The sequence below is a fragment of the Oratosquilla oratoria genome, chromosome 12, assembly GCF_046742065.1.
Source record: "Oratosquilla oratoria isolate Oo_2021 chromosome 12, ASM4674206v1, whole genome shotgun sequence".
Taxonomy (NCBI): Eukaryota; Metazoa; Arthropoda; class Malacostraca; order Stomatopoda; family Squillidae; genus Oratosquilla; species Oratosquilla oratoria.
In genome coordinates, this window is record NC_134788.1 from 32,092,742 (window position 1) to 32,109,165 (window position 16,424).

At 40.2% G+C, this 16,424-nt stretch overlaps 2 protein-coding genes across 2 annotated transcripts in view; one reads left to right on the top strand and one right to left on the bottom strand.

Annotated features, from left to right (window-relative positions):
• Window positions 1–8,997, bottom strand: part of LOC143031269 (uncharacterized) — a 36,708-nt gene extending 27,711 nt beyond the window's left edge. Inside the window, exons 1-2 of the mRNA XM_076194890.1 lie at window positions 8,762–8,997; window positions 7,651–7,742 (exon numbers count right to left, since the gene is read on the bottom strand). The gene's annotated coding sequence lies outside the window, so the exon portion shown is untranslated. The remainder of the gene's footprint in view (window positions 1–7,650; window positions 7,743–8,761) is intronic.
• On the top strand, window positions 6,678–7,100 carry LOC143030313 (uncharacterized). Its single transcript, XM_076193466.1, has one exon. The coding sequence runs from the start codon at window positions 6,678–6,680 to the stop codon at window positions 7,098–7,100; it is 423 nt and encodes a 140-aa protein (XP_076049581.1).
• Window positions 8,998–16,424: the final 7,427 nt, after the last annotated feature.

Sequence of the window (16,424 nt, forward strand, 5' to 3'; positions counted from 1 at the left end):
GTGAAGAAGAAGAACTCGAAGAAGAAGAACTCGAAGAAATCGAAGAAGAAGAAGAGGAAGAACTCGAAGAAGAAGAAGAAGAAGAAGAAGAAGAAGAAGAAGAAGAAGAAGAAGAAGAAGAAGAAGAAGAAGAAGAAGAAGAAGAAGAAGAAGAACTCGAAGAAGAAGAACTCGAAGAACTCGAAGAAGAGGAAGAAGAAGAACTCGAAGAACTCGAAGAAGAAGAAGTAGAACTCGAAGAAGAAATCGAAAAACTCGAAGAAGAAGAACTCGAAGAACTCGAAAAAGAAGAACTCGAAGAACTCGAAAAAGAAGAACTCGAAGAACTCGAAAAAGAAGAACTCGAAGAACTCGAAAGAGAAGAACTCGAAGAAGAACTCGAAGAAGAAGAACTCGAAGAAGAAGGAGAACTCGAAGAAGAAGAACTCGAAGAACTCGAAGAAGAACTCGAAGAACTCGAAGAAGAACTCGAAGAAGAACTCGAAGAAGAACTCGAAGAACTCGAAGAAGAATTCGAAGAACTCGAAGAAGAACTCGAAGAACTCGAAAAAGAACTCGAAGAACACGAAGAAGAACTCGAAGAACTCGAAGAAGAACTCGAAGAAGAACTCGAAGAAGAACTTTATTTTCCAAAAAAGGGGCGTAGCCCAAGGCGCGCAGCGCCCGCGCCTAAGGCGCAGCGCCGCAGGCCAAGGGTGAGGCACCAGCGGAGAAGGTACGAAGAAATCGGCATTTCTGGAAGTGGGTTACTGATGTGAAGAAGATTAAACCTTCCAACCTCCTACTCCGGAAATGAGTCATCACCGGAAATACAAACTCCCGGGGACACATCTCACTCAGACTCAGAGAATCTTTACGAAATATTACCAAGAGAATCTTTACGAAATAACGCTAAGAGAATCTTTACGAAATATTGCCAAGAGAATCTTTATACATAAAAACGGAATTACGGAATTCTGACAAAAGAATCTTTACGAAATATTAATGAGAAAATATTTACGAAATATTGCCAAGAGAATCTTTACCAAATGTTAACAAGAGAATCTTTACGAAATATTACCAAGAAAATCTTTACAAAATATTGCTAAGAGAATCTTTACGAAATATTGCCAAGAGAATCTATTAATTAAATAAAAATGGAAATGGTCAAAACTAAAATTTTTGAACGAAAGTGCGTGACCCGAACAAAAGGTAACAGGGGGTCATGGACCGGGGTGAGTGTTTTAACAGTGATCTGGCGCGGGGACGGTCTGGAAGAAAACGATTTATACGGTTACTATACACAACAACATGGGTGTATACATAAAAAATATTTCTCTCTAAACCTTCGAACCTCCTACTCCGGAAATGAGTCATAAAACGGAATTACGGAATTCTGACAAAAGAATCTTGACGAAATATTAATGAGAAAATATTTACGAAATATTGCCAAGAGAATCTTTCCCAAATGTTAACAAGAGAATCTTTACGAAATATTACCAAAAGAATCTTTACGAAATATTGCTAAGAGAATCTTTACGAAATATTGCCAAGAGAATCTATATACATAAAAACGGAATTACGGAATTCTGACAAAAGAATCTTTACGAAATATTAATGAGAAAATATTTACGAAATCTTTACCAAATGTTAACAAGAGAATCTTTACGAAATATTACCAAGAAAATCTTTACAAAATATTGCTAAGAGAATCTTTACGAAATATTGCCAAGAGAATCTATCTAATTAAATAAAAATGGAAATGGTCAAAACTAAAATTTCTGAACGAAAGTGCGTGACCCGAACAAAAGGTAACAGGGGGTCAGGGACCGGGGTGAGTGTTTTAACAGTGATCTGGCGCGGGGACGGTCTGGAAGAAAACGATTTATACGGTTACTATACACAACAACATGGGTATATATCAATATACATAAAAAATATTTCTCTCTAAACCTTCCAACCTCCTACTCCGGAAATGAGTCATCACCGGAAACACTAACTCCCGGGTACACATCTGACTCAGACTCAGAGAATCTTTACGAAATATCACCAAGAGAATCTTTACGAAATCACGCTAAGAGAATATTTACGAAATTTTGCCAAGAGAATAATAAAAACGGAATTACGGAATTCTGATAAAAGAATCTTTACGAAATATTAATGAGAAAATATTTACGAAATATTGCCAAGAGAATCTTTACCAAATGTTGCTAAGAGAATCTTTACGAAATATTGCCAAGAGAATCTCCACTTCACTAACATAAAAAAATATTTCTCTCTAAACCTTCCAACCTCCTACGGAAGGCCCAACCCGGAAATGAGTCATCACCGGAAACACTAATATTACCATGGAAAAAGAAAGTGGTGCTAACAAGAAAAAGAGAATCTTTACTGAATTCTGACAAAAGAATCTTTACGAAATATTAATGAGAAAATATTTACGAAATACTGCCAAGAGAATCTTTACCAAATGTTAACAAGAAAATCTTTACGAAATATTACCAAGGGAATCTTTACGAAATATTGCTAAGAGAATCTTTACGAAATATTGCCAAGAGAATCTATATACATAAAAAAAAATAAAGTTTTTCAGTTTTGAAAATTTCCTGGCGTTTTTATGACCACCTTCCGAAATTTTATTGCATTTATGATTGACCTAACGAGAAAGAGAGACGAGGGGAGAATTTGACGACAACGTCAGTAGACTTTGACGACTCCTTTTGGAGACTGAAGACTCCCTCGGGAGATTTTGAAGACTCTTTCGTAAATCCCGTGGAATTTCCATTTATTCAAAGCTTAACGTGTGACGTCATGTCGCGTTGCTTTCTGAGCTCCTAACAGAACTTCACGAAAATAAGGAAATAAATAAATAAATACACAAATAAATAAACAGTATTCAAACGTCTATAAATGTTTATTGTGACATGACATAAACGATTCAAAAATCTTTTTTGCCTTAATAATTGACCTAACGAAAAAGAGAAGGAGAGAGAGAGAGAAAGAGCGAGAGAATTTGACGACACCGTCGGGAGACTTTGACGACTCCTTTTGGAGACTGAAGGTTCCTTTAGGAGATTTTGAAGACTCCTTCGTAATACTTAAAAGTTGAATAACCGTGGAATTTCCGCGGGTCCTATGTGACATAACATAAACGATTAAAAAAATGTATTGCCTTTATGATTGACCTAACGAGAAAGAAAGAGAGAAAGAGAGAGAGAGACACACGACGGGAGAATTTGACGTCGGGAGACTTTGACGACTACTTCTGGAGACTAGAGACTCCTTCGGGAGATTTTGAAGACTCCTTTGTAATATGTTACGAAATAGCAAAAATTATATGTACTCTAATGAAGAACGAGCGAAGCGAGCTACGCCATAGGCTAAGCACACCTAAGCACACAACAACATGGGTGTATCTAATATAAAAAAATTTAATGGTTGCTTACGCCGTCCGGTGGTAATTCGGTCACACCTTCGCGTTTGGTGGTAAATCGGTTACACCGCCAACTACGGTGAAGAAGAAGAACTCGAAGAAGAAGAAGAACTCGAAGAAATCGAAGAAGAAGAAGAGGAAGAACTCGAAGAAGAAGAAGAAGAAGAAGAAGAAGAAGAAGAAGAAGAAGAAGAAGAAGAAGAAGAAGAAGAAGAAGAAGAAGAAGAAGAAGAAGAAGAACTCGAAGTAGAAGAACTCGAAGAAGAAGAACTCGAAGAACTCGAAGAAGAGGAAGAAGAAGAACTCGAAGAACTCGAAGAAGAAGAAGAAGTAGAACTCGAAGAAGAAATCGAAAAACTCGAAGAAGAAGAACTCGAAGAACTAGAAGAACTCGAAAAAGAAGAACTCGAAGAACTCGAAAAAGAAGAACTCAAAGAACTCGAAAAAGAAGAACTCGAAGAACTCGAAAGAGAAGAACTCGAAGAAGAACTCGAAGAAGAAGAACTCGAAGAAGAAGGAGAACTCGAAGAAGAAGAACTCGAAGAACTCGAAGAAGAACTCGAAGAACTCGAAGAAGAACTCGAAGAAGAACTCGAAGAAGAACTCGAAGAAGAATTCAAAGAACTCGAAGAAGAACTCGAAGAAGAATTCGAAGAACTCGAAGAAGAACTCGAAGAACTCGAAAAAGAACTCGAAGAACTCGAAAGAACTCGAAGAAGAACGCGAAGAAGAACTTTATTTTCCAAAAAAGGGGCGTAGCCCAAGGCGCGCAGCGCCCGCGCCTAAGGCGCAGCGCCGCAGGCCAAGTGTGAAGCACCAGCGGAGAAGGTACGAAGAAATCGGCATTTCTGGAAGTGGGTTACTGATGTGAAGAAGATTAAACCTTCCAACCTCCTACTCCGAAAATATTTACGAAAAAATGCCAAGAGAATCTTTCCCAAATGTTAACAAGAGAATCTTTACGAAATATTACCAAAAGAATCTTTACGAAATAACGCTAAGAGAATCTTTACGAAATATTGTCAAGAGAATCTATATACATAAAAACGGAATTACGGAATTCTGACAAAAGAATCTTTACGAAATATTAATGAGAAAATATTTGCGAAATATTGCCAAGAGAATCTTTACCAAATGTTAACAAGAGAATCTTTACGAAATATTACCAAGAGAATCTTTACGAAATATTGCTAAGAGAATCTTTACGAAATATTGCCAAGAGAATCTCCACTCCACTAACATAAAAAGATATTTCTCTAATACGTAAATAATATTACCATGGAAAAAGAAAGTGGTGCTAACAAGAAAAAGAGAATCTTTACGGAATTTTGACAAAAGAATCTTTACGAAATATTAATGAGAAAATATTTACGAAATATTGCCAAGAGAATCTTTATTAAATGTTAACAAGAGAATCTTTACAAAATATTACCAAGAGAATCTTTACGAAATATTGCTAAGAGAATCTTTACGAAATATTGCCAAGCGAAGCGAAGCGAGCTACGCCGTAGGCCAAGCACACCTGGCGAAGCCAGGTTCGGGTGCTTGTATATGACAAAAAAAAAAAAAAATTAAAAGACATTCACCGCAAGACAAACAACAATAAAATTTTAAGCTGGTAGACAGTGCAGACTAACCCAAAATAGCCAAATACCAGAGACAAAAATACTACACAATGGAATCCCCCCAACAAGCAATACTCTTACAGCCATTATTCAATCTCTTCACAAGTCCTGACACTGGATCCAGAGCAAAACACCAAAGAGCTCAACTTTGTGGATGACTTGATAGTAATGACACGGCAAGGAAACTGTAAAGTAACTGCTAAGAATTCCCAAGTTAATTTTGACAAATCAGAACAATAGCTCAGAGAAAACAGTTAACTGTCTAGTCTAATAACTGATTCTAAAGGGGATCCCTCCTGTAAATATTAATTCATCAAAATCGAATAATGATTTAGGTTTCATAAGCACAAATTGACACAAAAAAGGGATTATACAATATGGTCAACTGTTTTGTGAAAATAGTGACTATCATGCAGAGATACTGCAGCAGCAATTTGTATCAGTATTCACTAGCGAATCCATTGGGCCCATCCCACAGCCTCCCGGGCATGCCGATATTGCTGCTGTTCCACCCTACCTAGATAGTGCTAATGTTCTCAGAAAATTGAGCTCCATAAATACTAGCAAGAGTTGTTGCCCAGATGAAATACACCCAAGACTTGTCAAGGAGTTAGCGGACCTGATCGCACAGCCTATCACTGTCCTTTATCAGAAAAGCCTAGATCATGGGGAACTGCCTTTGGACTGGAAGGAGGCCCTGGTTGCACCTATTTACAAGAAGGGATCAAAGAAGATTGTATCAAATTACCACCCAATAAGCCTGACTTCAATCTTGTGCAAGAATCTGGAGTTCTTTATCTGGGAGGCAATTATGAACCACCTTACAGATATTAATGCCATTTCTCCAAAGCAATACGGATTTATACATGGACGCTCAACTGTACTACAATTGTTGTATTACTTTGACTACTGTTCTGAGATTATGACCGGGGGAGGAGTGTTGGATGCTATTTGGATTATGCTAAGGCATTTGACTCCGTTCCACATCGTTGCCTCCTGGCTAAACTGGAGAGCTATGGAATAAGGGACAAGCTATATTCGTGGTTGGAGAGCTTCCTTATTGGAAGCTACCAGACTGTTGTGGTCAATGGGGAGAGGTCCTCAAGAGCTCCGGTCCTCAGCGGAATCCCCCAGGGGAGTGTCCTTGGGCCCACACTTTTTATCATATACATCAATGACCTGCCAGAGACCATTGACTCCAGCATGTTTATGTTCGCTGACGACACAAAGATCACTCGACAAATCACTAGTCGGGAGGACTCCTACTTACTGCAACAAGATCTGAATAAGATACAGGATTGGTCAAGTGATTGGTTGCTAAGCTTTAATTCCAACAAATGTAAGGTTATCACTCTGGGAGCATTTGAAAATATTATGTATGCACACCACCGGTACACTATATATGGACAAGAACTTGAACATGTGGAAAGCAAAAAGGACCTTGGCGTTACAGTAGACACTAAAATTTGAAGAGTATATTCGTGGAAAGATAAAATTAGCTGACTCAATGATAGGCCTTATATGACGGGTCTTTTCCTATCTCAGCCCAAGTATGTTCAAGCCCCTGTATACAACATTCGTGATAACCCACCTGGAATGTGCACAATCTGCGTAGACCTAGGTATAGGAGTCTTGAAACAATGATAGAACAAGTCCAACAAAAAGCAACTGGTCTGGTAGATAGCTTTGGAGAGATGGAGTATCCTGATCGACTGAAGCATCTCGACCTACCAACACTCAAATACAGGCAATTATGTGGGGACATGATTGAGATGTGGAAGCACTTCAATGTATACCTGAGAGAGATCCTCCCAGCTTCCTTCAAGCCTACTGACAGACCAAGTCGACAACATAGCAAACAACTATTCCAACATCGTCCTAATGATGGTATGTATGGTGTTCATCACAATAGCTTCTACCATCGAGCAGTCAAGGTATGGAATGGTCTGTTGTCTGAGGTTGTTGAGGCAGGGTCTGCCAACTCCTTCAAGAACTGTTTGGATTGCCACTGGAGCGACACAATATTTAGTTTTGACCCATCAGCTACACTGCCAGAACCATAAGCCACAGTTTAGGTTTACCATGCAAGCGCAGTGAAGAGTCGTCATCTCGACTGGTCTGCGTAATATGCTAAGTATGCTTAAGTAAGTAGATAGATAGATAGACTTTATTTGGCAATGAATCAATGTACATGAAGTGCAAATAATGATAAGAACACATAGTTCGGAATAATAAATGCAAATTGCCGAGGATAACACAAAAAGCATGTACGCTTATTTCCATTGTGGTCCTCAATGTGCATCAAACTATGCGTGAAAACAAAGATTTAATTTCAAAGTTCCCGGCCAAGGACAGTATAGGTTGTGGAAGGATTTAAATTTGTCCATGATTACAATCTGTGACAATATCATATATTTTTCTATGGTATGGTTTGATAACATTTTACTGATCTGAAATATTTGCTCTTCTGCAAGTTTGCTGTTTAGGATCCAATTTTTTATTGCATCTTCCTAAATGACTCATTTGCAACAAAGAAAATACAAACCAATTAAGCAAAATTACATAAAAATCTATATCTTATATCACAACTAAGATCTAGCACTAAATAATTACCTCATTCATTAAGTACCACTCCTTTAACACCACAAGTGTTGAGCTGTCTGTATCTGGGGTAAGACATTTGCAGACCAGTTCAACCTTCATATCTATAAGAAAAAAAAAAAATTAGAAAAAATAAAATAAATTGTCCGAAGATACACTGTTGTCATAAATACAAAAATAATGGTAACATTCCACAAACATGCAAACACATATCTAACAGGAAATGTACATTGTCCAATAGCTCCTAACCTAACCCATAGAAAAATATAGATCTTTCAAAGAAAAAAAAAAAAAAAATTGCATTCATGTACTATTGGAACAAAATGAAAATAATGTAGTATATATTCTGAAAGTTATGGCAATTATCATTCATGCTCCAATAACTAATATATGATGAGAATGTGCCTTACAGTGCAGTAGCACTGCACCCATGGTCAGCCCTCCTTCCCCCCCCCCCAAATTGTATCCTCCCCTTAAATTCTGAAGTTCATACATTTGTATTTTGCATATAAACTATTGGGTTTCGAGAGTATTCTTTGCTGCAAACACAAGTACTTAATTTATTATGTTACAATTTGGTGTCATCTGCATGTGCTTGTACTGCATGACCTGTAACACGATCTCCAATGTACTGTTGGTCCTGACTGAATTCTGATGAACATAGTTAGTTAGTGTCTGATGGTTCAGCAGTGGTGTCACAACACTGCTGTGTTAGTTTCCAAAGTGCTGTACAAGATTAATCATTTTTATTACATTCAGCCCCACCCCACCATATTATATTCAGTCCCCCTAAATGTGCATGAAGCCCTTCCAAGTCATAGATTCTGGCTGTGGGCATGCCCATGACCCTTACTACTATTAATATATTCTCAATCACTCCAGGAATAAAGTTGTCTTGTCCAGCACCCTCACTCTTCTGGTGCTAAAACATAGTTTAAAAAAATGCCAACCATTCAAGTTAATTTCATTACATCTAGGAGTCTTAACAATTCATTTCACTATGTTCACTAGAGATATTAGAACTTATTTTGCCGTCGTGCGCCTGGCTAAGCATTAGTTATTATACGAGTTACGTTCTTTACACGCTATCTTCTATTCTTTATAAAACACAATACTTTCTTACCTTTACACAAGGGACGATGGGAAATCTCTGCTCAACTGTAGATTTGAATTTGGCATATATTCTTACCCATGGGCGAAACTCAAACATATAAGACCACGGAGCATAACAAGTTTTCACCATCACCAGACTATGTTCAACCTTGTCGATGTTGGTCCAAACAAATCACAACAGACTCTTTTTCTAACTACTCATGGCTGAATGCATGACTGAAGCAAACGACGCAGTGTATATATTTGATTCATGGCGATATTAATAACATTATATTTAATATTTCACAAGATGCGAACAATTTCATTGTTATGTCGCAAATGAGTTGTTTAAAATTTATAGATGATACGAAAAGATATTGAAATACTGTTGATATTTGATTTCCCCAAATAGTGAATCAACATTAACGGTGTAAATCCAAATGGAGGAGTGTTACAAATGGTGTTCCCCAGGGCTCAGTTTTGGGTCCCCTATATATTGTGTATATGACTTGGACAATGGGATTAGTTAATTTAATAGTGATGTTGGTAAGTTTGCGGACGACACTTAGGACGCCATATTAGGTCAGGACAAAGCACCGAGATTCTGCAGGAAGATCTTAACAAATTGTTCAACTGGTCAGTGAAATAACAAATGGACTTCAATATCTTAAAATGCAGTATGTTAAACGTAGGTTTAAACGACCCAGAAAGCAGATATAACTTAGATAACACATTGTTATAGAAAACTGAGAAAGTGGCAGCGAATCCTGACCTTAAATGCAGGAAACAGTACATTAGCGTCAGGAATAGAGTTAAATGAGCATTAGATTTCATTGCTAGGACGGTTACGAATAAAAGAGCAGAGGTAGGTATCAAAATTTATTTGGCGTTAGTTAGACCCGTCCTTGACTATACAGTACAGTTGTGGTCCGTCCTATCGAATGGACATCAATTCACTAGAATCAGTACAGAGGAGAATTACCAGAATGATACATAGGCTAAAAAATTACCTTGCGAGGACAGGTTTAGGCACCTAAATTTACACTATAGAAAGACGCAGAGGGCGGGGTGATCTAATAGAGGTGTTCAAGTGGATCAAAGGCTTCAACAAGGGTGACACAAACATGGCAGGACTCGCGGATATATATTATATATTTAAGGAGGAAATAAGCAAGAGCTGGTTTATCAATAGTGGTCAACGAATGGAATAGACTTCGTAACATTTAAGATACTTTTTACATCTATAGTGAGACCACATCTTGAGTATGCTAACCATGTGTGGTGTCCACACCTGGTGAAGGATATTGAGGCAGTGGAGAATGTTCAGCGCAGAGCCACAAAGCTGGTGCCTCGCCTAAAAGGGATGTCTTATCAAGAAAGATTGAGACCACTAGACTTACCAACTCTACTCTGGCATTTAGGTGATCCCGAGGTAGACCCCATCGAAACGTATAAGATACTGAGTGGGAAATACGACAGCGAATGCACCGAGGGATTGTTCAAGGTGAGGGAAGACACTATCACTCGAGGGAACTAAAATATATATATATATATATATATATATATATATATATATATATATATATATATATATATATATATATATATATATATATTCAAAACCAGAGCTCGGCTAAACACCAGGAAGTACTCTTTTTCCCAACGAGTGGTTGATGCTTGGAGTCTGCTAGAGTCAGTTGGTTCAATAGCACACTTTGAATCCAGATTAGACAAATATTGGGAAAGTCAAGAGCTAAGATATAACTATCAATCCCGAATAACCTGATCACACGCAGCCAAAGTGAATGTGCTGAGGCTGCAGCACTGGAGCCACAGGCCCATCAGGGCCTCTTCCAGAAATTCGTCTATGTAAGTCCATGTAAGTAACCATGTAGTGAGCGCTTAAACTATCGGTTGTTTTAAGAGGTTAGATAATTTCATGGTCTTTTGCATTCTCCTTTCTTATGTTCAAAACGAATGTTCATTGATGAATCACTACAAATTCCAGTCAGAAGCCTAAGAGTGAAAATATATTAAATTTGACATAGTGACAAAATATCTTTGGATTAATATGTATATGCCGACGACCTCTACCACGATCCACTTTCCACCTGAAAAAACCCACCCCTGTATTTCACTTCATATATATATATATATTATATATATACAGCCAGTCCTCGCTTAACAACGATCTCGTTTAGCGACGACTCGGAGTTACGACGGCTTCTTAAAAAAAAAAAAATCTTTTACTGCATTCGAATCTTCGCGCCTATCGAAACACGTTGCCATAGCAACACAGACGTTGCCATAGCAACCCAGTGCTGCCCGCACCTCTGGACACAGCGTTGCTAAAGTGACTCAGACGCGCAGCGAACGCATGGCGCACCGCACACGCACAATGTACCTAATTAGGTAGCGGCAACGTCGCTTCGTATGCTTAGGCCGCTTTCACACGAGCGTTTCTGTACACGCGTCGAACGGACGTACAGAAACGCATCAGCTATTTGTACACGCGTTTGCCACGCGTTCGCGTTTCACTGACCAGCAGGTCCCTGCCGCTGGCCTGCGGTGAGCACTCCCGCCCGAACCTTCTTTCGAAGGATCCCATAGCGCAGGCCTCTTTTCTACTTCGGAAATCAACTCCTCAGTGTTGTGGTATGCCATCCTGCTACTCGTCTGAAAATGTTCTTCATTAATTAATATTAGTAGGCTACGTGATGTATGGATGCATGTATATCAACTGTGCTCAAATATCTATGCATATTTCCTATAAATCATGACTGTTATATCATACTCGAATGAACTAGACACCAGAACGGGATGTGTAACTTACATCACCCAGCTGGAAGCGATGACTGATATGGCAGCGGGACCTGCGTGCGCGCGTTCTAGAACGTTCGGGTGAAAGCTCTCATTGCCACTAGTAGCCAGCAAGGACGCGTGCGTCAGGAAAAACGGATGCGTTCTTGCTGGCACTGCGTTTGTGCTGCGTTGCACGTCCGCAAACCGCGTCGTGTGAAAGGTCCCATTGAACTCCATTGAAAGTTAAAACGTGGCGCACCCGAACGCGCGTACGGAAACGCTCGTGTGAAAGCGGCCTTAGCTGTATAATCTTACTGCATAGAAGCGACGCCCAGTTAGTTCTTTCATTGCACTTGTAGGCACATGACATGCCCATGTATATTAGACATTAAACCTAATAAATGATTGATGTGGTCCCCTCGAGTATCCCTGCACCTACAACCACAGTAAGATGGACAGTAAGTAAACATACAAAATATATTAATATACATTCCCTGAATAAAATAACCTAGCATGTAGCACTTTGTCACTTTGCCTACTTCCGAATCTTTGTTTATATGCTCATACATATATGTCTCTCAATGGGTCCTCGTTTAGCGACGAAATCGCTTAACGACGGGGTCTTCTGAACGATACTCCGTCGTTAAACGAGGACTGGCTGTATATATCTATATATATATTCATATATATATTTATATATATATGAATATATATATATATTCATATATATACATATTTATAATCACTGGTCACCACCGTCATCTTCTGTCAACCCCGAACAACGACTATCTAAAGGCCTAAACGACCTATCAACCCCCCCCTCATCCAAGTCAACAACTTGCTACCATTTTCAATGGGTTGTTGGTTCGATCCTGTTTCAAGCCGGACTCGAAGCTGACGAGACCACGTCAAAGCTCCGCCCACTTCGACCCACTACTTGAGGGCGGTCACCCCATCAGAGCCCAGATTCGCTCCCCGAGACTCGCTCCGATATCCAAGAACCGTGGCATCTTCAAGCTCTCCATACGCTCAGTCCAGCCTGTTTCACCAGCTGTCCGACCACCGGCCTTCTCTCCCAGGATAAGTCTCGTTCCGTCTACAACTAGTATGTGCCACACTCTTGTACCTGGTAGAAGTGGACCCCCCCCCCACCCTTTTCTATTTGTCTTCCTTGTTATGTATTTGGAAACATTCCCATTCTGTTTATCTTATTTGTTTTGTATCTGTTTTGTTCCATTGTATCTATTTATATAATATGTCATCCCTCGGGATAATATCTAAATGTATCGGTGATGGTGAATATCAAATGTTTTTATGGTATTAGACTTTTCGAATAGCCTTTACGTGTGTAAAATTCAATCCGAGAGCCATCTACGAACGTACATTGTTACAGCTGTTTGTGCCTTCGTAAACCATAATTTTCCACCCCATATAGACCTGGCCACTACTCCCGAGTCCTGGAGTACTTCGGCACAATTTAAGCAAGCCCGTAGCAATATATATATATATATATGTATATATATATATATATATATATGGGTGTGTGTGTGTTTCACAATTCACTCTAATTCTAAGCCATCCACATCTAGAAACTCGAGGAGGCATACATGCAGAAATTGCTACGTGGTACAGCTAAGGACTCGAGCCTCCGCTAGCACGTAACAAGTGACAGTGATATTGACCGGGGCGTGATGCGTTTATTCCCGACGAAACGTCAGGAATAAACTCTTCACACCCAGTCCATGTTTCCTTTGCCGTGTTGAAGCAACTTGTTCATATGGATATTAATTTACATAACACACACACACACACTACCCGTCCCAACATCAATAGTAACGCTGACAGATTCACTTGGGCTAAATCCTCAGCGGGCATAGCGCCTCACGATTTGCTGTCTCGGCGGGCCAATCAGAACACAGCGTTCTACGCTCGTATACCCCCTTGAGCCACCAAGCGGGTATATAAACTCTGCACGTTCCAGTATGCTCATTCCTTTGAGAGTCGACATAACCAACGCTCGCAGAGGTGAGACGTAGATCTCCGCTCTAGCACACTCAACAAACGCCCAGCAATCTTCGCCGGCCGGTGGCGGCGAGAAGACTTTTCTACTTTGCTGCTGCCGGTCTGGCACAAGGCTGACCTCTTCGTTGGCGTCGGCAGGCGGGTTTACACCAAAGACAAATACACACATTTCCCAAGTCACATAATTCTCTACTCTCAGAGTTGTGCTCGGAAGAAAAGAGATACACGCACACTTGCTCGCTGGCTTAGCAGAGGCATTTAATCCAACTCTGATTCAGAACCCTTAACTCTTCGTCGGCTGGTCGTGGGAGAGGAATTGGGGAGCCTCTCTTGTCGACCGGCCCGCACCCATGCCCTGGCCTCTTTGCTGACGCTGGCGAGCGGGTTTACACTTCTGACATTTACACACAATTCCCAAGTCACGTAATTCTCTGCTTTCAGAGTTGTGCTTGGAAGGAGAAAGATAAAACAACACCCGCCCGCCTGCCCACCCACCCATCCACCCTCGCACCGCCATTGGATCCGCTCTCCTGACTACGCTTCAGATATCGTTCGCTCACCACTCAAGCCTAACCTGGGGCTAAACAGGAACCCTCATGCCCAACCTGGGGCTAATCAGGAACGTGCTACCTACCTGGGGTTAATCAGTATCTCTATACGCGGGAAGTGAACTCTATTCACTTCCCATAAGTTACATACACACACCTCTCACGAACATAGCCACGCCCCACGCACAAACATCTACACTTTTTCTTCGACTAAAATTCGCTTCCTTTCTAACTTTCTCTTATACTACATCTTCTCATTTCAGTTTACCTCCCACTGAAGATTTTTCCGTTTTTCCACCTTTCTCTACTACTACGCCTCCTACCATTTTCTCAACTTTTGGTGATTCTAATCCCAGGCGTCGGCGCCGCCGTCAAAGTTCCCTGTCCATTTCTCCCGAGCCACGACCACCAACCGCCCCTAATCGCTCACGTAAAAGCGCATTGGCAATAGCCCTCTTTTATACACTACTATCTTTTCATCTTACTGACATTCTTCCCCTCCAACAAAAACCTATCTCGCGCGAGCGGGTCGTCTCACCTAGCTAATCCATCCTTTGAGAAAGTCTATAAACGAAACGTCAGGAATAAACGCTTCACTTCCAGTCCATTTTTCCTTTGCCGTGTTTATACATTGACATTATATTTAGTATCTATAAATGAATGTGTGCAGATGTTCTTAACGTTGATAAGTGTAGAGCAGGAGGACGTTTCGTGTAAGTGAATGGATGCCTACATACAGAACATGGATAGATGTAAAGAAGGTAGAAGTTTCACACGTCTTGCGTGACTACAGACGTGGTTCTCTAAGGCCGCTTTCACAGAAAGGTACCATGTTGCACGTGGCATGGCAGGTAGCGCGCCACTTGAAAACGAACATTAGGAAATCTATGAAACTTTTCCCACCAAGGTGGTGTGACTCGTCGCATGACCCACGTGCGACTTGCATGCCACTCCGACATGAACATGTCGGAGCGATGCCAAATTTTAATGGAACTTTCACTTCCAAACTTATTGCTAGACGATGTAGTATTACATTTTCTATTTTAATAACAAAATATACAATAAAATTAAAACTTTTGGATGCATGGCACATGTTGATTATTTTTCAAGAGGCTAAACAGATTTGCGTAAGCACATGTAGGCCTGAAGAGAGGGACACGCAGCCATGTAGGAAAGTTTATTCTATTTTATTTATTTTTTTGTCAGTTGTCTATTGTGCCTGCACTCGTGCACAACTACGAGTGTGCCTCTCCCAGACAAAGAACTGTTTAACATAAATTTTGTAGAAGCTGTGGAGAAATACAACTATCTGTATGACAACGTCACCTAAGTACATCTTGAAGGATGAACAAGACAAAGCATGGAACTGCATAGCAGAGACGATTACGCTTGACGACGACGACGACGTACCACCACCTTGGTGTCAAAGAGGCCAAACAGTGGAGGTGTGAGGACGGAAGGAGTAGCGATACGTTTCAAACGACCAACAAGGAACCGAGTAAGTGGCCAGGGCTTGATAGTATAAAACGTCGAAAGACATGACAATAAATAAAATAATAATGATGATAATAATAATATGCAGTCTTTCTTTTCGTGACGTCATGCCTGCGCTAAACAGCACCAATATGCACGCTGAATGATTGGACAATTTGACACCAATCTGATGGAACATGCATTCCTGCCTGCCAGCCTCCATCTACCATAGCATCACCCCAAGCTGTGTGTAATTAAAGTACTCAGTCACCTTCGTATATTGGCTCCCTTAAGTCCTCATCTCCCCGGGCTGTGGCCTTCCCGTATGTGATTGAAATGCTCAGTCACCTCGTATGTATTTGGCCTACCTTCTCCATGCTCAGCTGAAGGGTTCTCTTCTCAAGAAAAAAAAAAAAGCCTTTGGATGCTCTCCACTTCTCATAGGTAACAGTGTAATTGTATTCTTCCCATATTGAATATGTTTTGTTATATAGCTATATGCACAAATTTTTGTGTATGAGTAAGATTTTGTAATAAAATAACGTTTGTAAAATGTTAAGAAATGTCCTCCTCCCACTGACTTAAGAACTAAAATTAATTATAAAGTCATTCCCATTGGTGTTAGATAACTAATTCTTATCTTGAACTAAGAAAGCAGTTAAGTACCAAGGGGAGTAAAGTGGAAAAGGAGATGACAGATGAATATTGGAATGGCTTAGACACATGGAAAGTAGAAATATTTATAAAAGAAGTGTGGAAGTGAACTTGAGGGGATGACAAAGGATGAGATGGATGGGTGGGATGAAAGGGGCATTGAGCATGAGGGGAATGTCTGTTGAGCAAGGAAGA